Here is a 23,470-nt window from a genome sequence, read left to right on the forward strand (position 1 = left end):
AGTCAACTCTATTGTGTGATCTGTCACTTGTATACCAAACCAGGTGAAACAGACATGTTATTGAACTTCCTGTCAGTCCGACAATGAGTCAGTGAATTATTATTTATTTAACTCCTCTAAGAAGGTTACTTTTAAAAGGAAGTGCTGAGATTACAGAAATACATTTCATAAGTTAAAATAAACAACAATCATAATGACACGAATGATATAAAAAATGTCCATTAAAAAAAAACTTTATGATGTGTGTTGAAACAATGTTTACAGTGTAGAGGAATGTGGCTTGTGAGAATCTGTTGAGAAGAAACAGCACTAATGTAAATGTCTTCATATAACAGACAAATGAGTAGCATGAGAGTCGTAGTAGTGTGAGGACACTGTTACAGCAACATAGTTCTGAGCTCCATACATCATCTGATTCTTTCAGGAGTTCTGTGTTCTCCATAGGGACGACAGCATCAGCTCCACATGGTATTGGTGATCCCACACTGACTCTCATCGCCTGTCCGGGCATCACCGTCTGGCTGGGCTGCCCACACATACACAAGTAAAAAATATATAATGCTCATTTCTCCAGCATTGGCATCTACTTGATATTCTTCTAATGTAATGATTCGAAGTGCAAGGATTCTTTATACTCAGTCTCTGGGTATCCCTATTTGAGATACATCAATGGCATTAAATAAGTTGTCCATTTTGTCATCTTTTCTCTCTTTTTGGTTAGTCTATTTTATATTTTACTGCATCTGTCAATGGAATAATTTGCTATTTACTGCGCATAATGTCAAAGCCTTGTTCTCAAGTCAAGCTGACAAATGCTGTTTGGGTCCAAAAGCACACACCTGATTCTCTTCTGAATAATAAAAACTCATTTTGTCCTCCCCCTTTACTGTTCATGCCTGTTTGTAGTTTCTTTTTCTCTTTACTTGTTTTAATATCTGACTTTGTTAATGAGTAGAATGCTTCTGCAGCTGTCATATTGCATCTCAGCTGAAGTCTTTGCATAGTTTTTAATGATAATGTATGAAATTGAGGGCTGTTCATTAAACTCCCCAGTCTTATTATAACTTGTAAACTGGATGGCTTGTATTTGTTTAAATTAGAGCTTGCATGCAGAGATGTTGTGGCAATGAATATGCTATTCAAACTAAAAGAGGATGAATAAGTATGAGTAGAAAGAAGAAGATTGAGATGAGGTCAAAGAGGAAGCAAGAGAAGAAGTGGAAGTATTTATTCACTGTAAATGTTGTCAATATTTGCAAGTTAAAATAAATGGATTGTCAAATGATGTCCAAATTCACAATTGATGAAATGGATTTGAGAGTGGATGGCACATTTATGAGCAACAATGGAGATTTCTTGATGACAGAGGAACAAATCAAAAGAAAAAGGGTTAAAAAAAATTAAAGTAAAATAACAACAAAATATTTGGAACGACAATCAAATTCAAGGGTGCAAACAATGTCATAATATAAAATGCCTGAACTAATTATAAAATGCGCAAAATTAAAATTCACAACTAGTTGCATTCGTGGAACGCATAGTCTCTCCTCGCCTGCATATTCTGACCAAAAATACTATCGTTAACTGAACACACTACTATTATGGCCCACTGATATTATGGCCCATATACCAGTATCGTCCATGCACCCTATTATGTCACATACTTTGCCATTATCCATAGCTTTGTTGATTATTACTGATTGACTATGAGGATATTTAACGACCACTTTTGTGCATATTCAGGCTAAATTGCATCAATGAAGGTGAATATGAAACTAGAGGTCACCGTTAATCCACCCCAAACCCACTTCCTTCAAATTCCCTGCTTTCCTTCCTGAAAGTCCCTGGAGTCTCCATCTTGTTTACCCCATGCACCGCACCCCATCCCTTCCACAGATCTCCTCATGTCTCTGTTCCACACTGTTTTGTGCTTCTCTCCAGCCCCTCTTGTTTCCTGCTCCCCTTGTTACCCTCGCCGAAGGAGAGGGTATTGCTTTTGGGTCCGTTTGTTTGTCCGCAAAGAACTTTTGTGTTTTTCTCCGCAACCACTTGTCGGATTGAGACAAAATTTTCACCATTGGTGTGACTATTCATGTAGAATGTTTCAATGATAATTATGACATCATAAGTCATGTGGTGTGGCACATTTGGTGTGGAAAAACGGAAAAACTTTGGACCTTTATCTCCGAAACCGCACCAAGGAAAAAATTGAAACTTGGCATAGCAAGTACTCCTCTTTGGGAATGAGTGTGATTTTTTACGGTCATAGGTGCCTTCATTACGACGTCATTATTGCATATGTAGAATGCTACATCCGATCAGTATGAACTTTTTTGAGGGTCATCTAGGGATAAAATGGTACACAAAATTTTTTTGATGACATCATCAGTCACATGATTCAGCAGCAAGATATATATATATATATATATGTATATATATATATATTTTAAACCTAAAATATTCTTCTCTAAAATAGCTGAACTGGTCATCACTGCCAGCAGTTATAAAGTGGCAGTTCTAATTATGTCTCTTAATTATGTAACACAACAGGACACAAACGCCACACAAAATACACCACACAAAACAAGTTCCGGTGAGGTTCTGCAATCTCTGATTGCTCTTTTTCTTGTCATATGTTAGATGTGTTAGGTCTTATACGAGCCTCCACAATGTATACACAAAAAAAGGTCATATCTGACAGCACATTTCTGAAAGATAATTAGATGAGGAACATTTTGGCACCAGTTTTAAGTCTCTACAATTATATGTTCAAAAGTTATGGCCATAAATTTGTTTTTCACATTTGCAATGACGTTGACCTTTGACTTATAGGATCCCAAAAACAACTCGAAGCAAGATTTATAAATGCGAGCAGTTATGGCCGGGGCCCAACCCATCCTGCGTTGATACAATGTTGCTTTGATTGGACACATTGGAATTTAAAGTTGCTCATCAATTGGTTCTGTGGTTTCAGAGAAGAAGATATTTAAAGGTTTTTCGCTTCAGTACAATATGGCAGCCATGCGACATCACCGAAGATGTCATTGTTATCAAACGTTATTCCACATGGGTAGTCAATCATGCATATAAAGTTTTGCTTCAATCTGTTCAGTGGTTTTAGAGAAGATTTTTTAAAGGTTTTCATTCAGTCCAAGATGGCTGCAAAACGACATGGCCGAGGACATTTTTGTTATCTCCTTTGTATCCCATTGGGTAGTTGATTATTATATATTTAAAGTTTGGGATCCATTGGAAGTTTGGGATGCATTGGAAGTTTGGGATCCATTGGTTCAGTGGTTTGAGAGAAGATGTTTTTTTGAAAGGTTTTATAAAGGTTTTACCTTCAATCCAACATGGTTGCCAGACCATGTGACCTATGATGTTTAATTTTTCAAACTATATTCTTCATAGCCAGTTGATCACATGTACAAAGTTTCACAACGATCTGTTAAGCAGTTCTGGAGAAGATTTTTTTTTAACGTTTTTGTCTTCAATCCAATATGGCCACCTGACCATGTGACTGATATAAATTTAATTCTTCACTCACATTGGGTCATTGACCAGATATATGAAGTTTTAAATTTTTCAGATAAGGATTTCAATTCAACCAATTATGACTGGAATACCACTTCACCAATGAGGTCATTGTTGACACTCTATATACCCTATGGGGAATTGATGACACATGCCAAGTTTCAATTTTTTTTTCGTTGAGCAGTTTTGGAGAAGATGATGTCCAAATTTTTTCTTTAATCCAATATGGTTGCCATACCATTTAACCTATGATGCCAGAGTTATCAATAAAATATTATCCATGGGGAGTCCCTCCTTTGTTTAAAGTTTTGCATCGATCAGACAAGAAAAAATTGCAGAGAACAAATTCTTCAGCGAAAATATATAGATGTGGACACACATATACACAGACAGACAAATGGACAAACACAGGCATTACAATAGTCTCACAACCCTTTCGGGCGAGACTTACAAATGTGTAACTTACAGATCAAACAAGAGCAAAATAAAACCAGTGGAGAGCAATTATCATAGCTTCTAAACAGCAACACTTAGAGCTGTCTTGTCTTGGAACTCACCGTTGGGTGAAGAAGAATTTTGTCTCTCAAGGGACACTGCATACCATTTTTTTGTATACCTTGTTGAGGCTCGTATGAGAGCAAACACACAACGCACAGCAAGGGGGGCGTGAGACAAGAGGGGCAGGAATGGGAAGGACAAAACAGTGGGGAACAGAGACATTAGGAGATCTGTAAAAGGGAGAGGGATGGGGCGGGGAATACGGGGTATACAGGATGGACATTACAGGGACTTTCAGGAAGGAAAGCAGGGAATTTGAAGGAGGTGGGTTTGGAGTAGATCAACAGGGGTAGAAAAGATCGAGGAATTGGATAGGGGATGATAAGAGGTGGTGATGAAAACCTGTTTTGAAGGCCTGGAGGGAAGAATTGGATTGAACAGAATGAGGGAGGTTATTCCAAAGGCGGGGAAAAAGAGGAATGAAAGAGTGAAGGTGAGCAGTGATTCGTGATTTTGGTAGTTTTACCAGAAGGGGGTTGTGGGTGGACCTTGAGCACCCTGTGGAAATATGGTGGGGGCAAATCGCAGACACAGCAGAGGGGGCGAGACCGGAGAGGAGACGGTAGAAGACAGAAAGACCACCGACCTGCCTGCGGTGAGAGAGAGAGAGAGAGAGAGAGAGAGAGAGAGAGAGAGAGAGAGAGAGAGAGAGAGAGAGAGAGAGAGAGAGAGAGAGAGAGAGAGAGAGAGAGAGAGAGAGAGAGAGAGAGAGAGAGAGAGAGAGAGACAGAGACAGAGACAGAGACAGAGACAGAGACAGAGACAGAGACAGAGACAGAGACAGAGACAGAGACAGAGACAGAGACTCAGCCTCATCGCGGGAGATGCCAATGGTCCGAAATGCTTTGGTTTTCACGGTGTGGTCAAGAAAGGTGAGATGCAGGAGCACCACTCCAGAGGGGAGAGCAGTACTCCATCAGGCTGCGGATGAAAGCTTTGTATGTAGTCAGGAGCTCAGTTAGGCCGAGGAAGGACTTCGCACGACGGAGGATTCCCAGTCGGTGACTGACTTTGGAGGCCATGTTGTTTATCTGGCTTTCCCAGGAAAAATCATGGCAGATAGTGAGACCCAGAAGCTTGAAAGAAAGGACTTCTTCCAGAAGATTGTTGAGAAAGTGGATTCGGGGGTTTCCAAACGGTCCTTTCGGAGAGACATAGTGCGAGTGTGAGATTTGTCCGGATTGAAAGACATGTTCCACGTGTTGGACCAGTTTGTGATTTTACCCAGATCTGCAGTGAGTGAAGAAGCTGCTGCTTGCCGGTCTGAGGGATGACAGATGGTACGGCAGAGGGTGCAGTCATCAGCAAAGAGATAAAGAGGATTTTCCAGAGAGTCAGAGAGATCATTTATGAAAACCAGAATACTGCCTTGAGGAACTCCAGCCTGGACAGGAAGAGGGGATGAGAGAAATCCATTAAGGGCCATATGTTGGCTCCGACAGGAGAGGCAGTCTGCAAGCCATGAGTGGAGACGTCCTTGGATACCATAGAAGGCGAGTTTGGTGAGCAGGGCAGGGTACCAGACCATATCGAAGGCACGCGATATGTCTAGAGAGATGGCTCTGATTTCCTGTCTGGCATTGAGGACCTCCATCCATTGTTCAGAGAGCAGAATCAGTATATCCAGGGTAGAGTGACCTATTCTGAATCCATATTGATGATTGGAAATCAGGCCATTGGAGAAGAGGAAGAATTTAATGTCTGAAGCGATGATGGATTCCATCACCTTGCTGATGATTGGGAGAAGGATGATTGGTCTGTAGTTGCAGGGATGTGTTTTTGCACCTTTTTTATGCAGGGCAGTAATGTTTGCTGATTTCCAAGCAGATGGTAGATGACCTTGAGCAAATGAGAGGGTGAATAGTACAGAGAGAGGGTGAACAAGAGCAGAGGAGCAGAGGAGCAGAGGAGCAGAGGAGCAGGTTTTTAGGACACGTACGCTGATGCCGTCTAGCCCGATTGCAGAATCTGAGTCGAGCTTTGACAGCAAGCTCTCTACCTTGTCAGGAGAAAAGGACACAGAGTCCAGGGACAGTTGGGTGCGACTGGGTAAGGTGGGTACAGAAAGCGATGGGTTTTGGACACAAGATTTTGATGCAAACACCGAGTTAAGGCATTCAGGCTTTTCACGTGTGGTATCAGCAGTGCGGCCATTTGAGGTAAGGGAGGGGATGGAGGGGGAAGATACACCAGAAACAGATTTGATTAGACGCCACCAGGATTTGGAGGAGGGAGACAGGTTTGAGAGTTCAGACTTGTTCTAAGAAAGATGTTGTTTTCTGGCTCTCTTGAGGGTAGAAACACACTTGTTCCGACCTTTATGATCATTGACCAGAGTCGCACAGCCAGGCTTAATGGTAAAGCTGAGCTGTTCAGGGAGTTGAGGCGTAAAACTTCACATGTGCTGAGGGTGGACAAGGAGGCCGATGTGAAAGGAATATGTGAGGGGGTAGAGCGTCACCTGTGGCCAAGTGATTCTCATCCTGCTTACAGGGGAATTCCGGCATTACGTTCCTCTAAGCCCATCCCTTGGTGTACTGCAGTTAGAGTGGAGGGTGGTGGGTTCTTGACAGAGGAGTCCGAAGTGAAGGCCTGCTGGACCGAGTACTTTGAGCGGCTGTTCCAGGCTGTCCCACCAGATGTTGAATTGGATGTCAGGGGTGTTACTATCTCCATTGCTGACCCTCCAATCAACTATGATCCACCTTCGTTTGTGGAAACATAGGCTGCGGTGAACAGGTGAAATGGGGTAAAGCTGCAGGGATCTGTGGCATCCATGCTGAACTTCTAAAGGCTGGTGGAAATGCTGTACTCAAGTCATTGCGTGCAGTTCTGTGCTCTGCCTGGACCACAGGCATCATCCCAACTGGCTGTAAGAGGGGCTTTGTTGTCCCTCTCTGGAAAGGGAAGAGTGATCGCAAGGATGGCAACAACTACTGGGGGTGACACTGCTCTCAGTGCTGGGCAAGTTCTTTGCTTGGATAATTATTGATGGGGTTTACCACCATCTGCTTGAGCACCAGTGCCCAAATCAGTCAGGCTTTACACCAGAGGTCAACGATTGACCGTATCATTGCTCTTCGGGTCCTCATCGATCGCAGACGAGAGATTCAGCAGGGGCTGCTTTCAGCCTATGTTGAGCTCTGTAAAGCGTTTGATTCAGTGAATCGGGATACCCTCTGGAGGATTCTTGGTCATCGTGGGGTGCCACCAAAACTGATCAATCTGATGTCTGAACTCTACTCTGGTACTGAGAGTGCTGTGAGATGTGGTGGTACCATCTCTGACATATTTCCAGTTGTTACTTGAGTTTGTCAGGGGTGTGTACTGGCCCCCAAACTTTTCAGCACTTGGATGGATTGCATTCTGGGGAGGATGTCGGAGAGATGAAGCTGCGGTGCGTCATTTGGGAATGTCAAGATCTCTGACTTTGATTTCGCAGATGATGCAGTCATCTTTGCAGAGATTCTGGATATCCTTTTGGGGGCCCTCGGGGTGCTGGATGAGGAGTCGGAGCCGCTGGGATTATGGGTTTCCTGGGTCAATGTTAAGATCCAGGCTTTCAATGACATCATGGATGCCGCTATTTTGTCGGTACCTGTTTGTGGTGAGGATGTTGAGGTCACGGAGAGATTCACTTCCCTTGGCAGTGATATTCATGTCTCTGCTGGCTGTGAGTCAGAGGTCAATAGATGTCTGGGTCAGGCCTGGGGAGTCGTGTATTCACTGGAGCATGGGGTGTGGCACTGTCGGCACCTGTGCAGGAGGGCGAAAGTCCGAGTCTTCAGGTCCTTGGTGCTTTGAGTCTTGCCCTACGGATGTGAGACCTGGACTCTGACCAGAGATCTGAGACGGAGACTTGCTTCCTTTGGTACCAGGTTTCTTTGGAGAATCCTCCGCTAACACAGGTCGGACTTTGTGTCCGACGAGCGGTTGCTGAGAGAAACTCAAATGAGATTTGTTACCTGCATAGTCCGTGAGCAATCCGCTGTGGCTGTATGGACATGTGGCTCATTTTGCTGACGCTGACCCTGCTCACCAGATTCTCTCAGTGAGGGAGTCTTGTGAGTTGAGGAGGCCAAGGGGCTGACCATGTGCCTTGTGGTTGCAACAGTTTGATCAACATTTCAAGGAGATGGGGATGGGCCAGGCATCTGCCTGGGGGATGGCCAGATGGAGGCCCCTGGAGTACCGGTGGAAAGTGGATGCAGCGACGTGCTGCTCCGGCACATGCTCCCATACCTGACCTGATCTGACCATATTGAATACATTCCTACAAACAAAATTGTTGTGGTCTGTAGGATTTACAGAACCAATAACGGTGAAGACTTGAGATCTGGAGCTTGATGTGACAGCACTTGAAGTGGACCACGACGACGCTCATTCCCGTCTTCTGCCCCACTGCCTTCATGCCAATGTTGACTCGACAGTCGTATTAGTGTGCGACACTGATGTGCTGGTGCTTTTGCTGGCCTATTCTGTCAAAATGCCACGTTCATATTTGTGGATGAAATCTGGCACTGTGAAGACCTCCAAATGGTTTCCAGTGCACGATGTCTGAAAGCACTTGACAGCCCCTCAAGTTGACACAATACTTGGCTTTCATTCGTAAATGGGGTGTGACATTGTGTCTCAATTTTTTAGTCACAGCAAGTCGACTGCTTGGTCAGTGTTCAAGAAACACTGCAACCTGTCAAACACTTTAGGCAAAGGAGAAATTACCAATTGCGTCATCAAATCATCCGAGGTTTTCATCTGTAAAGTGTATGTAGTACCAGATGTAGATAGTTGTGATGAGGAATGAGTCAAGTTATTCTGCATGGGGCGGTCTCAAGAAATTCTCCCTCCAACATCTGATGCCGCACAATTCCACATTATGCGTGCACACTAACAAACAAGTGTCTGGAACCAATCCCACTCTCTCTATCCATGTATCCCATGTTATATACATGGGCTGGACCTACAAAAATGAGAAGCTGGTGCCACACTTACTCTCCCTCCCACTGATTCCCAAAGCGTATTCAGAGATCGTGTTGTGTGGGTGCACCAGTGGCTGCATTAGCATATGTTGCAGCTGCAGATGACTGAGATTACCATGTATCAAAGGTTGCAGATGCCATAGCCAAGGCAGCACATGTCAGAACATTTTGGAGGACTGATAAACTGGAACGGCACTTGGTAGAGAGCAGACCTCGCCAGGGTAAACAATTTATGTTTGGTGTCCCACTGATAGGCCGAATCTACATCTGGAACTGAAACAAAGTCTAATCGGCTTCTACTTGTCACCAAACCAACTCAACCACCTAGTTTTGCCATCATCCATTTGCATCTTTTTGAGATATCATGTTTTTATCATTTTTCGCCCTCTCACTCAATGGTGATGAATCACTTAAAAAATTATCAGATCCGGATCCGGATGTTCACCAAAAGCGAAACAATTCTTCCTTGTCATGCACCCAACCTGCCCACCAAGTTTCGTCAGAATATGTCCACAACTTTTTTGAGATATCATGCTATATATAATTTTTGTCCTTATCTCAATGGTGAAGAATCTATATTATAAAGCAGGAGTGTTTGTCTGTCCTCTGAACCACTCCCTCAGTTTTAGGGTAGCCCCACCAAACCTTCTGTGGAACGTTTTGGGGTCCCAGCCAGTGTCCGAAGGTGGGTGTGAGTTTTCATAAATACCTCAATACAATGATGATTTTGAGTTTTGATCCGCACGAAGCTGCTCCCTATCCGGATGTAACGTCAGAATGGCGCTTATATTCGTTTACTTCAGGAGTGTTTGTATTGCAGCACTGTATTTTGTTATATTCACAGTATGGTATTAATTTGTTGTTTGGAATGAAAATATTGAGAGATTGAGTTTAAAGGAGAATCAGGAAATGATGTGAGGGTTTCCATCGGTGACATTCGCAGATTTGGCATTTGCAGTTTCGCCAATGACATCGTTTAAATATTACCCACCTTACTTCTGTTGGGGTCGGCTGCAGTAAGTTTTTTGCCCAAGTGCTTCATGAACCGGCTGTCCATGCCTGACATGGGACTGAAGGTGCAACATGAATGTGGAACTTATTGGTTCATGGTTTGGCATTCGCTGTTTCCACATTGTCTGTTTGCATTTGGGCTCCCTCCCGTGCATGGCACGGGTACCTCGTGAGTTACTTATAAAATTCTAGTGTCCGGATCCGGATCATCACCAAAATCTAATCAATTAGTCCTTGTCACACACCCAACCTGTGTACCAAATTTTGTCTGAATCCGTCTGCAACGTTTTGAGATATCCTGCACACAAATGAACAGACAAACAGACAGACAAACAGACAGGGTTGAATTAAAACCTCCATCCACCTTTGGTGGCGGAGGTAAAAAGCCAAGCACGAAGACTTGGAAGCCTAAAAAAAAAAAAGATACAGTGAATGGAAGAGTTTCAAACCTTCCCTCAACATAATATTACTGTAAAGTAAAAGGACAAGAGTGGTAATTGGTACATAGCATATGGAGGTACTCTACTTCATTTTTACTGGGGATTGAGGTCAACCGAGCTGCACGGCCCCAGCTAGATATTTTAAAAGGAAACTGCACATCTATTCATATTGTGGCAATAACTCAGACAACTGACCTAAATAATATTGGTGACCAGCTGTTAGCCATCCAGGGAATGTCCTCGAGAGTTATTTCACTCAGGATTCAATTCAATCAATTCAATTCAATCAATTCAATTGAAATATGTATTAGTTCCATATAATGAAAATTCTACTTGGTTACATTACTCTCCATGCAATTTTCCAAGAAAAAGAACAAGAATACATAATATACAAAACAATATAATCACAAGTATACATATCTCGAGAAAAGATACACAACTGCTTTAACAGAGAATAATAATAACATCATGATCAATATGACTGGATGATGTACCATACTCTGTATTGGTTCTGCCAAAGCAGTTTTAGGCCAGGGTCATGCTGGGTGGTTTGCCATCCCTCTCCAAGCAGTAGTTGGGGCAGAAATTTGGAATTTCGCCATGGTAATGGCGATAGCTCGCCAACTCTTATGAAGTGTTCAGTGACTGTTTTAAGACATCGTGAAAGACACCGTGGGATCTTTAACATCCACCAACTAATGTCAGTAGACGGGACGCCCAGTTTAACGTCCATTCGAGGGACAGCACACACATTGATGAATCACCCTGCCTGTGAAACACCAGGATCACAGTTTGTTTTTGTATACAAAGTCAGGGCTCATGGAAGAGCTAGAACAGAGAATGTATCAGTATGTGAAGGGGCTGTCACAACTTGACGATTTAGCCAGCATATGCCGACGTATGAAAAATTTGTCTAAAACGCTGGCACACGTCGAATACGTTATGGGTAAGTTTTGTATACGTTAAGAGCAAGCTGAAGCACGCTGGCATACGTCGTAGTACGCCGAGCTCGTCGACAAATTTTAACATGCTCAAAATTTTTTGACGTATGCCAGCGTATGACTCACACGTTCCGCATACGTTGGCCATAAGTTGTAGGCACGTTATGCGATCGTTGACACACATCGACACACGTTACTTGAAAGTTACTCATAAGTCGAAACACGTCAAGGTAATGTTTAGCGTACCCGAAACTTATTTCTAACCTATGAGTAATGTGCTTTGAACCTATGAGTAACGTACCTCCAACACATATTGAAGTACGTAGATGTATTTGACGTCTTCCGGACGATCACAGAACTTACTGAACGTGTTTCTAACTTACAGCTACCGTATAATGGTTTATTGGCAGTGTTTAGGGGAATTGGTATATAAAAATGGGGTTCACACAGAAGGAACCCGTCAGTGTTCCAGACTCCATGGTTTTTATTTTTTTATTTTATTTTTTCGGAATGACGTTGATGTTGACACTTCGATTTCTAGTGCGGTTATAATACAATATAATTAATAGGCTGCCGCTCAACGATTTAAATCATAACCGCACTAGAAATCAAAGTGTCAACATCACCGTCATTCCGAAGAAAAAAACAAAACAAAAAAAACCATGGAGTCTGGAACACTGATGGGTTCCTCCTGTGAAGCCCCTTTTTATATACCAATTCCCCTAAACGCTGCCAATACGCCATTATACGGTAGCTGTAAGTTAGAAACACGTTCAGTAAGTTCTGTGGTCGTCCGGAAGACGTCAAATACATCTACATACGTCAATGTGTTGGAGATACATTACTCATAGGTTCAAAGCACGTTACTCATAGGTTAGAAATAAGTTTCGGGTATGCTAAATATTACCTCGACGTGTTTCGACTTTTGAGTAACTTACAAGTAACGTGTGTCGACGTGTGTCAACGATCGCATAACGTACCTACAAGTTATGGCCAGCGCATGCGGAACGTGTGAGTCATACGCTGGCATACGTCGGAAAATTTTGAGCATGCTTAAAATTTGTCGACGAGCTCGGCGTACTACGACGTATGCCAGCGTGCTTCAGCGTGCTCTTAACGTATACAAAACTTACCCATAACGTATTCGACGTGTGCCAGCGTTTTAGACAAATTTTTCATACATCGGCATACGCTGGCTAAATCGTCAGGGTGTGACAGGGCCTTTAAATCGTTGAGCGGCAGCCTATTAATAGACTATGCCACGTGATCGTCGGCGATATGCTGCCACGCTATGCATAAGTTAGACTATCATTGGGCATAGGTTGTGAACGCCGACAACACGCTAAGCATTCGTTGGTATAAGTTATCTATAAGTTATCGAAACGTTCTGTGTACGTTACTAATACGTTATGCACACGTCCAACTCGTTATGAATATGCCCAAAACTGAAAAAAACATCAATAGTTCAGCGTATGCCAGCGTTTTACATACATTTTGATACGTTGCCATATGCTGGCTAAAACGTCAAGGTGTGACAGTGCCCTATAACAGAACAAAAGGAGCAGGAGGAAGAGAGGAGGGAAACTCCAACAGCAGGGTTGAAGGACCAAATAAAGAAAGACTTTGGACAAAATAAGGGACATGGGGAGGAATGAGGGTAGGGGAGGGTGCATTTGGGGGACAAGATGGATAAAGAATCAAACTCTCAGGAAAGAAAAACTGGAAATTTTGAAGGAGGTGGTGGGAGGGGGAGGTTAACAGGGGTAGAAAAGATCATGGTTTTGGATGGGGGTATATCTGAGATGGTGGTGAACAGTTTATAGCTGGGTCAGGATTCAAATCCAGGTTAGACAGCTTTGAGGCAAGTGTGCATAACTCCAGGCCATCTGTCAGCTCATGATCAGCATTCATATATTAAGAACTGACCCCCCCCCCCCCAAAAAAAAAACTCCCTTGATAAAGCACTAAAAACAAACATAATCATTCAATCAAAAAATTGTACATTTGTTGAAAGTATTATTTTGGGAGCAATGCTGCAATGTTAAATTAACATGTTGAAAAAAATAAACATACAAACACGGACCTTTAACAGAACAATAATGGGAAATTCTTAAGAGACTAATCGTCTAAAAAGAAATCGCATTCCCAGCATGGCAACTTGTGTTTATACAACAGATTAAATACATCCAGCAGAGACAGAGGTGACCGCCCGCTTACCGGCTCTCCCGCATTCGACTCCCCGATGACAAACCGATCTCCAGGCCCGTCTGCAGCTGCGGCAGCAAGGACACATGGGTCACACACAGCCATTGTTGTACTGTGACAAAATGTTCACGTCGGAGCTTGTACATCTTTTGTGTAGGAATAGGACATTAGTCTATTTTTACATATATTTCAAGGACAGAGGGAGACGATGGACAAATTGAAAGAGTAAATGGCATTTGAACCTGGAATCACAGCATGATGAGCTAGATGTGTTTAGATGAGCCAAGCAATGCTGACTTGACCGGTTACATCAGTAAATTTTTCAGAAAGTGCCTTTTCCTAAATGTGACGTACTGAACATTACGGAAAAATCAAATATCTCAGGAACCAACAAAGGGACGCCATTTTCCATATGTGCATTAGGTTACATATGAAGCAGGCAACATAGTCTTACTTATCTGTCCATTATTCAACATTGTATTCCTGTGCATGAGCCAAATGATCCACCACCAGCCTTCTGTTGCAGCTTGGTGTAAATTATTTTGTGATGCGGATAAGTTGTTCATCCTGCTCATTATTCACAGTGGGTAAGAAGATGTCAATTTTCTCAGACAACTGTTCCTTCTGCTGTTGTGCATCATTCATTGAAGCTATTCATCTTGGTGGTGAAAAGGAAATCAAAAATGTCACTGCAGCAAATCAAAACTTTCAAAATCCCTCATCATCACAGCAAATCGAACTCACTGTCTGCAGAATTCCCTCTTCAAGACGTCTCTGACTCCCAAGTATCTCTCTCTCTCTTGTTACTCCCTCTTCTAGTGGGACAGACCTGAGCCTCGTCCTGGTGGCGGAGTTGCTGTCTTTATCAAAGACTCCATTCCTCACTCATCATGCACGGCCCTCTCTCCCCCATACCCACAGAAATACCTCTGGCTGCAGTTTCCCCTCCACTCCCACCTCATGGTAATATGTGTGCTGTATCGTCCACCAAGCAGTGATGACTCCATTTACATCTCGCTCTCCGAAAACATGGACCAACTTCTATCCCCTCATCCCAACTCTCTCTTCCTCATATGTGGTGACTTCAATTGTCATCATGCCAGTTGGCTGGGTGTAGGTACCTCTCTCACCTGCCATGGCACTTCAGCAAAAGATTTCTGTGACTCATTGGGACTGACTCAATCTGTCAACTTCCCAACCAGGATCTCTCTCAACCAAGTGTAATCCATCCTCTTCTGGATCTGATTTTGAGAAATTTCCCTGATATTATGTGCCGTTCTTCCTCTCCTCCAATCGGTTCATCTGACCACGTGCTCGTCAAAGTAGACATCTCTCTGGCTGTTATTAGAGAACCACCTCAGTGCCATCAAGTCTAGCATTTCACTCAGGCCGACTGGCAGCAATTCAAGCAGCCATCAAACTTCTAGACTGGGTAATCGCTACTTCCTCCAACATCAACTCATTCAAAGAATCTTGCTCTCTCATGCACAGATTTTTCCCATCTCGTCTTCAATTGGCCTACCCTTCCTCCCACCAATGGTACACTGAAGCTTATGGCAAGGCAGTTGTCCTGAAACAACTTGCCTTTGCCTTCAGTTGGATTAGCCTTCCATGAGGCAATCTCAGTTCCTTCCATAAAGCTCGGAACAAGTGTGTGTCTACCCTCAAGAGAGCCAGGAAACAGCATCTTTCTAATTTCAAGTCCGAACTCTCAAACCTGTCTCCCTACTCCAAATTCTGGTGGTGTCTAGTCAAGTCTGTTTGTGGTGTATGTTCCCCCTCCATCCCCTCCCTTCACTCAAATGGCCGCACAGTTGATACCGAACATGGAAAGGCGGAATGCCTAAACTCCGTGTTTCCTTCTAAATCTTGTGTCACAAACCCATCGTTTTCTGTCCCACCTTACAGGCCAGACACAGGCAACAACAAGGCTTACCCAGTCGCACCTAGATGTTCTTGGACTCTGTGTCCTTTTCTTCTGACAAAGTGGAGAGCTAGCTGTCAAACCTCGACTCAGATTCTGCAACCGGTCCAGACGGCACCAGCTCACGTGTCCAACAAACCTGCTCTGCTGCTCTTGCTCACCCTCCCTCTGTGCTATTCACCCTCTCATTTGCTCAAGGTCTTCTGCCATCTGCTTAGAAATCAGCAAACATTACTGCTCTGCATAAAAAGGTGCAAAAACAGATCCCTGCAATTACAAACTAATCAGCCTTCTCCCTATCATCAGCAAGGTTATGGAATCCATCATCACTTCAGACATTAAATCCTTCCTCTTCTGCAATGGCTTGATTTCCAGTCATCAATATGGATTTAGAACAGGTCACTCTACCCTGGATATACTGATTCTGCTCTCCCAACAATGGATGGAGGTCCTCAATGCCAGACATGAAATCAGAGCCATCTCCCTAGACATATCACGTGCCTTCGATATGGTCTGGTACCCTGCCCTGCTCACCAAACTCGCCTTTTATGGTATCCAAGGACGTCTCCACTCATGGCTCGCAGACTTCCTCTCCTGTCGGAGCCAACATGTGGCCCTTAATGGAGTTCTCTCATCCCCTCTTCCTGTCCAGGCTGGAGTTCCTCAAGGCAGTGTTCTGGTTTTCATAAATGATCTCTCTGACTCTCTGGAAAATCCTCTTTATCTCGTTGCTGATGACTGCACCCTCTGCCATACTATCTGTCATCCCTCAGATTGGCAACCAGCAGCCTCTTCACTCTCTGCAGATCTGGATAAAATCACAAGTTGGTCCAACACGTGGAACATGTCCTTCAATCCTGATAAATCTCACACTCTCACGATGTCTCTCCAAAAGGACCGTCTGGAACCCCCCGCCCCACCCATTTACTTTCTCAACAATCTTGTTGAAGAACTCCTTTCATTCAAGCTTCGAGGGCTCACTATGTGCCATGATCTTTCCTGGGGAAACCACATTTCCAAGCTGGCCTCCAAAGCCAGTCGCTGACTGGGAATCCTCCGTCGTTCAAAGTCCTTCCCTGGAACACCTGAGCTCCTGACCACATACAAAGCTTTCGTCCGCAGCCTGATGGAGTACTGCTCTCCCCTCTGGAGTGGTGCTCCTGCATCTCACCTTTCACACCGTGAAAACCAAGGCATTTAGGATACTTGGTATCTCCCGTGATGTGGCTGAGTCTTTGGGTCTCTCACTCTCTCCCCGCAGGCAGGTTGGTGGTCTGTCTGTCTGTCTTCTACTGTCTCCTCTCTGGCCTCCTCCCGCGCTGTCTGAGATATGTCCCTCTGCCCCATATTTCCACAGGGAGCTCAAGGTCCGCCAACAACCCCCTTTCGGTAAAACTACCAAAATCAAGAATCACTGCTCACCTTCACTCTTTCATTCGTCTTTTTCTCCACCTTTGGAACAAACTCCAACACTCACTTCAATCGCACTCTTCCCTCCAGGTCTTCAAAACAGCTGTTCACCACCAACTCTTATCCACCCCCATCCAAAACCACGATCTTTTCTACCCCCATTAATCCACCCCAAACCCACCTCCTTCAAATTCCCTGCTTTCCTTCCTGAAAGTCCCTGTCGTGTCCATCTTGTTTACCCCATGTACCCTGCCCCATCCCTCTCCCTTCCATAGATCTCCTCATGTCTCTGTTCTGCACTGTATTTTCTCCCCCCCCTTTCTTGTCTCCTGCTCCCCTTGTTGTACATTCTTTGTGTTAGTTCTCATACGAGCCTCGACAGTGTATACAAAAAAATATATAAAAAAATTGGGACATAAAATGAGCCCTCTTTTGTTGGTGTCAATTGTATATATCGGGATGAATATAATCAGCTATTAATCTATTACAAACGGAGCTGCTAATTCCAACACAAAACTAGCAGTCTGCGTTGGCAGCACAAGAGAATACAAACATGAGAAGGAAAACGTCAGAGTTATCCACCCTGAAGGATCACAAGATGCTGACATTTTGGGTTTTACCCCCATCAGAGCAAAAGAGGATGGAGGAAAATGGTTAAGTCTGAAACGTCAGCACCTCATGATCCTTCACAGTGGATAATTCAAAACCATTTTACTCTCATCTCTCTTAATATTGGAGCCGTGGTGTCTGTCCGTGCGTTCGTCTGTCTGTCTGTCTGTCTGTCTCCCGTTTACGCCTACATTCCCGCACTCCGTTTGAAAAGCTCAACATTCACTTTTGAAATGACGGAAGAACAGACATGAGTAAAGTTGATGTCAAATTTTATTTCTCAAGCAGGATAGCTTTGCCCTCTTTTTAGACAAATCCAATCTCTGCTGCCCGATGTTGCACCACTATTTCACTGTGGGCGGTATAAGTCTCTCAGAGCTTTGGTTCTGAGTGAAACCAAGAATGTAACACAACTGACCTTTTTGAAGTCCATGAAATAATTTTAATTGATAAATTAACTTAAACTTTTCCCATCACTCTGGATGGAGACTTTTGCTTGCTTTTCCCGTCAATGGGGATGGAATTGGGATGGATGGATATTTCATATTGTATATTAAAAACCAAAATGGCTTACTAACGTCATTCGAGAAGGTGTCACCTGCCTGCTCTATCTAATACAGTTTCATTTCACATATTGTGGATGCCTCAGTTCATTTAGGGCAATTTGGATTGGACTGTACAAAGCCACATATGAAAATATAGTGTCACCAAAAAATTCTCACAAAGAATGGAAAAAAAATTGTACAATTACATCCACAAATTATGAACTACCTCGCACGGCATAGCCATCCTTCATAGATGCCGGGAAAGGTGGAAGGTTGTCCTTGGCAAATACATCTTGTGCGAGTACACGTCCAAAACCATCTGCAGTTGAAAAGGCCAGACACAGGCAACTAACAGTGTGATGGAGGGAGAGAAGCTTAGCCTTTGTTAAAGTGTCAACATGTTTCACTGAAGCATATTCATACCACAAGGGTTTATTTCATTGGTTCCAGCACACACACTCTGATGTTACTCTTCATGGGGTTATTCCTCAATTTTGGCTAACTAATTTACCATGGTAGTTGACATTCTCTGTACCCAGCACAGGCGTCATCTCGAGAACGGTGATAAAGGCCTTATCCATTGATGTCAATGGGAATGAAGCAGCCCGAGCACGTCGAGATGACTTGGTTATGTCCACTGCACTGTGACCTGCTTAGCGTGCACGCACGCACGCACACGCACACGCACACGCACACGCACACGCACACACACACACACACACACACCACATTATTTTTGTTTTATCTTAGCAAGGTCAGAACTAATTGGTTTTGATTGAACCTTTCAACCTGGTGGTGAGCTTTGGTGTGCATGTGAGAGTTCTCTATATTTTATAATACTGTACAGTATATTTATTTCAACAGTACTATGTCAACAATGATTTATCATCAAGCTATCCTCCATTAATCTTAGTCGAGAGGCAGAGGCAACAAATTAGGATTTAAAAATCATCGAGAGGTAGAAAATGTCATCCACCATAGTTAGTTAGGAAATGGGTTGGGGGCATCTGGCCAGGTAGGATGACATCAATTTTTGTCCCAAAAATGGCCCTTCTTACCCCTTTTTCTGTCAAAATTCGATTTCCCAAAAATCAGTGATTTTCGGGGTACAGAAAGAAGATTTGCTCATAAAATGCTTATTTTTGATGCTACAATGTTTATTTACCACTTAGAATGAAGCATTTGATGTGCTCTACAGGATAAAATATGACAAAGTAACAAAATTTTACTGTAAGGGGTCAGCAACAGTCCAAAAGGGAAAATGGCCCTTCCTCTCCGAAAACTGGGCCCTTTTTCAGAACGCCCTCCCCCCTAATCACAACTTCTGGTAGAACTGTAGACAAACTTCACCATTCTTCAGCATGTGGACATATTCAGGTAGTTTTTGGGAAGTTTTGAGCATGATAGGCCAATCAGGGAGTGATTACTGGGGGTTTGAACTTGTACCCTTTTTGCCACGAAGCAAATTCCAGCATTTTTCAGGACATAGCACTAATGAACAAAATAATACATGAATAATGCTCAATATTTGGACCTGAGTGACAAGTTGCCCATTCTAAATGATGATATATGATGGGGTTGGGGTGGTTAGAATATTGTGATGCTTATACCCCCCCACCCTCACCCGCTCCTATCTTCCGCCATAAGGGGAGATCGGAATATTGTGACCCTTCTACCCCCACCCTTCATACCCCAGCCTGAAATTGGGTCTGGTTGGAAAAATAAAAGGCCAGAAACTGAGGTAATCTATAGTATTTTAAATCTTCTGCCATAGATCGAGGTATCCTTTTGTTTTTCTTCACGTCCTTTCTAAACCTTTGAGATGGTCCCTCAGGTCCTCGTCTTGAAAAAAGATGGCAGCACTGTAAATGAAGTTTGACATTTCATCAAAATCATTGATTTAATCCCTCCCAATTCCTAGATATTCATTGACAAGTCAAATGAAGTACACCTCATGAGACATAACAAAGAAACAAACTATAGTGTTTCACGAGAGATAAAAAGGTAACCTGATAAGATTTACTGAAACAATAAGGCTGTAATAGGTTGTGTGTCAACTTATGTGCATCGTCTTGAATCTGAAAAAGGGGCCATCTCGATGATGAATTTATCACCAAATGTAAAACGAAAGATGCATTCATCATTGTTACTGATCAGGCTCTTTTTCCATTAAAGGTGGGGTTATATTCATGCTGGTAAAGTCATTTATTAGCATTGGCCTCAGAGATTCTAATCGATGTTCTTTGCTTTGCACGTTATGGAGTCAACACTGAACGTTCGCAAACGCAAACGACCATATGGTTTCGTGTTCAAGAAGTGTGCCATTTGCCAGAAAGTGCAGCCTGGTGAAGACCTAAGAGAAGCTACCTCGAAAGGATTAGCCAGATTTAAAGAAACATTGGCGACAAGAATCAAGTACAGATGTGAACAATACACTGATGTTCTGAACAGTGCAATTGACTTAGAAAACGAATCCAAAAACTGAAGTGGCATAAAGACTGTTTTTCCAACACAACTGAAGATCTCGTGTGTTTGTTCACAGGTGACGTGGCCCCTGATGATGTGAGGGACGGGCTACTGTCCGTTGAGAAGAAGGGTGTGACCCTAGTGCAAGACTTCATCAAATCACGTCTCATCGAACAGTCCACAGACTTTTATTCAAGGTTGCCTCAGAACAAAGCTCAAACTCTTGCTACAATGTACAAAGTGAAAGCCACTGTCCAAAAGGACAAAGTGGTTGAAGTCAAAGCAGAAAGACATATTTTCCGTCGGTTACTCATAGCCTCAGATAGCAGGAGGAACGTTAACTTGGAGAACATTCTCAAACACGAACTCTCTCCAGTTCCGCTTGCACTCGCGAAAACCGATCACAAACTTCTGTCCACCAACAAATCTGATCTCATAGACATCCTCACTGAGAAAACAACTGTCGAGACAATGGATCATCTACCATACAGTGATGCCCCCATTTGTCTCCTGATTGATGGACCAGCCATCATTCAGGCCATTGGCAAGCCAGAAAATTCCAATACATTCGGGGATCTGTCAGATGTATTCACCAACAGTGTGAAACGGAAATTCACATTGGGGTATTCCCGAGTAGATGTATTGTTTGACAGATATTTTGAGACGTCCATCAAAGATGGAACGCGTTCAAATCGTGCAGGTGTGATGAGACCAATAAGAAGGGTGATCGATTCTAGATGTGTGAAGTTGCCCCAGAATTGGAAGCAGTTCATCAGTCATTCAAGAAACAAAGCAGAGTTGGCTTCATTTCTAAGCAGTGAACTTATCAGAAATGCCAGTGACTTGTCACAAGGTCATGAGCTTGTTCTCGCTGGGGGGTTTGAGGATGCCAGTGGTGTTTGGTCCTCGAGCCGAGATAACATCTCACAGCTGAAATCGAACCATGAGGAAGCAGATACAAGGCTAATACTCCATGCGAAAGAGGCAACTGATGTTGGGTACACCGTATTGTTATCCAGTGTCGTGACACTGATGTCCTTGTTCTTGCTGTTGGCCACCGTAAACACCTTCCTTCTGAAGTATGAATGAGTTGTGGAACTTCACAGAAGCCAAAATACATCCCCGTTCATGCCATTGACTATCCACCTCTGACTATGGACAATATCATTGCATACCATTCGGTATCGGGCTGTGACACAACAAGTCAGTTGTCTGGAAAACCTCAACGAAGAACATGGAAAGTCTATGAGAAAGAGCCAGGCTTACTGACACAGTTTGGAGAGTCCCCCGAGCTGACCGATGAAGCCAGGAATTATGCAGAACATTTCATATGCCACCACTATGGGTATGGGAGCATCTCCTCAATAAACGAAGTTAGATTGAAGATGTTTGTAAAGGGCAAGAGCTCTGTGTAATCATTACCGCCATCACCGGATGCGCTCCAGTTGCACTTCGACCGAGCAAATTACCAAACCTTCATTTGGAAGAATGCAATAGTGCCAAACCCAGAGTGTCCTCCTCCCACTAGTTGTGGATGGATCCTTGAAAAGGGGAAACTGAAAACAAAACTTATGACACTGGATCCCATTCTCCAAAAATGCGCTGACCTGGTCACTTGTTCCTGCAAAGCCAGATGTACCGAGACAAGATGTGGCTGCTTGAAGACAATAGGGGCTTGCATCAGTGCCTGTCTTTGTGGTGGACTTTGTCAGAAGGATCTCATTGAATAGAAACATTCATGATGATACAGTGAGCACAATGGTGAATACTTTGTGGTTTCAGGTTATTGCACCTCTGATGCCGACTTGGAAAACTTCATCAGACAGTTGTATGATTGTTGTGTTATGGCTGAAGATAGGAGGGGGTGGGGGGGGGAAGGGGTAGAAGCTTCACAATATTCTAACCACCCCAACCCCATCATATATCATCATTTAGAATGGGCAACTCGTCACTCAGGTCCAAATATTGGGAGCAAAATATCCAAGAGTAAAATATCCAATTTACTCAGGTCCAAGAGTAAAATAAAGTTCAACCCCCCAGTAATCACTCCCTGATTGACCTTTCATGCTCAAAACTTTCCAAAAACTACCTGAATATGTCCACATGCTGAAGAATGGTGAAGTTTGTCTACTGTTCTACCAGAAGTTGTGATTAGGGAGGCCGTTCTGAAAAAGGACCCAGTTTTCGGGGTGGAAGGGCCATTTGCCCTTTTGGACTGCTGCTGACCCCTTACAGTAAAATTGTGTAACTTTTTCATATTTCATCCTGTCGAGCAAATCTTCTTTCTCTACCCCTAAAATCATAGATTTTTGGGAAATCGAATTTTGACAGAAAAAGGGATAAAAAGGGCCATTTTTGGGGAAAAAAATTGATGTCACCTTACCTGGTCATATGCCCCAACCCATTTCCTAACTAACTATGGTGGATGGCATTTTCTACCTCTCGATGATTTTTAAATCCTTATCTAGGCCACTTTTTAATTTCTGCCTCTCTAGTATCTGCAGCCCAGCACATGCCGTTGATGACTACAAGTGTCGTACAACATGAGGGGACACATACAACACATATTGCACATGTGTTCAAACAGCATCTGAAAGAAAGAGGTGAGTGTATCGAGGAGGTTAGCAAGAGTAAAATAAATTGTTGGGAGGAATGGGAGAGAACATGAGATGACAGAGAGAAGCCACATTAAAAAATCCTCATGGGGAGAATGTTATTGGACAAACGAAGAGAGGTGATTCCGAGAGAGAGAGAGAGAGAGAGAGAGAGAGAGAGAGAGAGAGAGAGAGAGAGAGAGAGAGAGAGAGAGAGAGAGAGAGAGAGAGAGAGAGAGAGAGAGAGAGAGAGA

General features: G+C 43.4%; 1 protein-coding gene across 1 annotated transcript in view; it reads right to left on the reverse strand.

The window, feature by feature from the left end:
* LOC147032500 (gephyrin-like) overlaps window positions 1-23,470 on the reverse strand; it is a 194,093-nt gene that overhangs the window by 127,652 nt on the left and 42,971 nt on the right. The window contains exons 3-6 of the mRNA XM_085870185.1: window positions 18,668-18,805; window positions 18,383-18,475; window positions 13,681-13,736; window positions 407-526 (exon numbers count right to left, since the gene is read on the reverse strand). Of these exons, the coding sequence (XP_085726311.1) occupies window positions 407-526; window positions 13,681-13,736; window positions 18,383-18,475; window positions 18,668-18,805 (407 nt within the window). The remainder of the gene's footprint in view (window positions 1-406; window positions 527-13,680; window positions 13,737-18,382; window positions 18,476-18,667; window positions 18,806-23,470) is intronic.

This window comes from Eptatretus burgeri, chromosome 2, assembly GCF_056783735.1.
Source record: "Eptatretus burgeri isolate ZD-2024b chromosome 2, Ebu_testis_v1, whole genome shotgun sequence".
Taxonomy (NCBI): Eukaryota; Metazoa; Chordata; class Myxini; order Myxiniformes; family Myxinidae; genus Eptatretus; species Eptatretus burgeri.